The following is an 834-nucleotide window of genomic DNA, read 5'->3' on the forward strand; positions in this document are numbered from 1 at the left end:
TATTGGTAAATTGTCTCAGTTAAAAATTCTTAATATTGCCAAAAATAGAATTACTTTTGGTGCTATGTATCTTTTAGCATTGAAACAGTTAACAAATCTTGATATTAGTAGAAATGATTTACAAGCTTTGGGATCCTTTTTCGTTAGTGAAATGAAACAATTAACAAATCTTGATATTAGCTTGAATAATATTGGAACTCAGGGTGCTTTAAATATTAATCAAATGAAACTAGTAAATCGTTATCGTTTTGATTGATCGGTTAATTTAAACAATAATAAATATATTAATAATAATTAAATAATATTTTAATAATCTTTATCATATAATTGTTAACAGAATTTTACACAAAATCTGTTCCAATTACATGTTATTATCTTTGTAATATTTTAACGTAAGTTTTGAATTGAATTGTAAACTCGTTTAGTAACACTTGTAAAAGTACCATCATCTATTTTAGAAATTGAAACTCTTTCCATTGACTGAATAGATGCTTTGAATTTTGATTGATAAACTTGTCCTCTCTTTTCAGTTGCAAGATTAAATGGTTCCATTGGTACATTTCTATGATTATTTGTAGTAGTAATAGCACTCTTGAGTGTTGATGAATTATTAAAATCTGGCATTGGTCTTGCCTTGAAAGAGTGTGGTAATTTTGGTCCAATAATTGTTGATGCTACACACGACGATGCTACAGATGCTGAGGAAAGAATTGAATCTTTAAATGATGATTTAACTTTTGTAATATTTGGTGAAACTGGTACAGTAACTGGTTTGTGTAAAATCTTTGATGTATCTACATTTGTATAGTGATGAAATGGTCTAGCTTTAAATAC

The 834-nt window shown here is 27.1% G+C and overlaps 1 protein-coding gene across 1 annotated transcript; it reads right to left on the reverse strand.

Moving 5' to 3' along the window:
• Positions 1 to 387: 387 nt before the first annotated feature.
• NAEGRDRAFT_76939 (uncharacterized protein) lies at positions 388 to 794 on the reverse strand (the record flags this gene model as incomplete). The annotated part of the gene is made up of 1 exon (XM_002668104.1): positions 388 to 794. A coding segment is annotated over one exon (405 nt), but the record flags the coding sequence as incomplete, so codon positions are not given.
• Between the last annotated feature and the right edge of the window lie 40 nt (positions 795 to 834).

This window comes from Naegleria gruberi, assembly GCF_000004985.1.
Source record: "Naegleria gruberi genomic scaffold NAEGRscaffold_671, whole genome shotgun sequence".
Lineage (NCBI taxonomy): Eukaryota > Heterolobosea > Eutetramitea > Acrasida > Naegleriidae > Naegleria > Naegleria gruberi.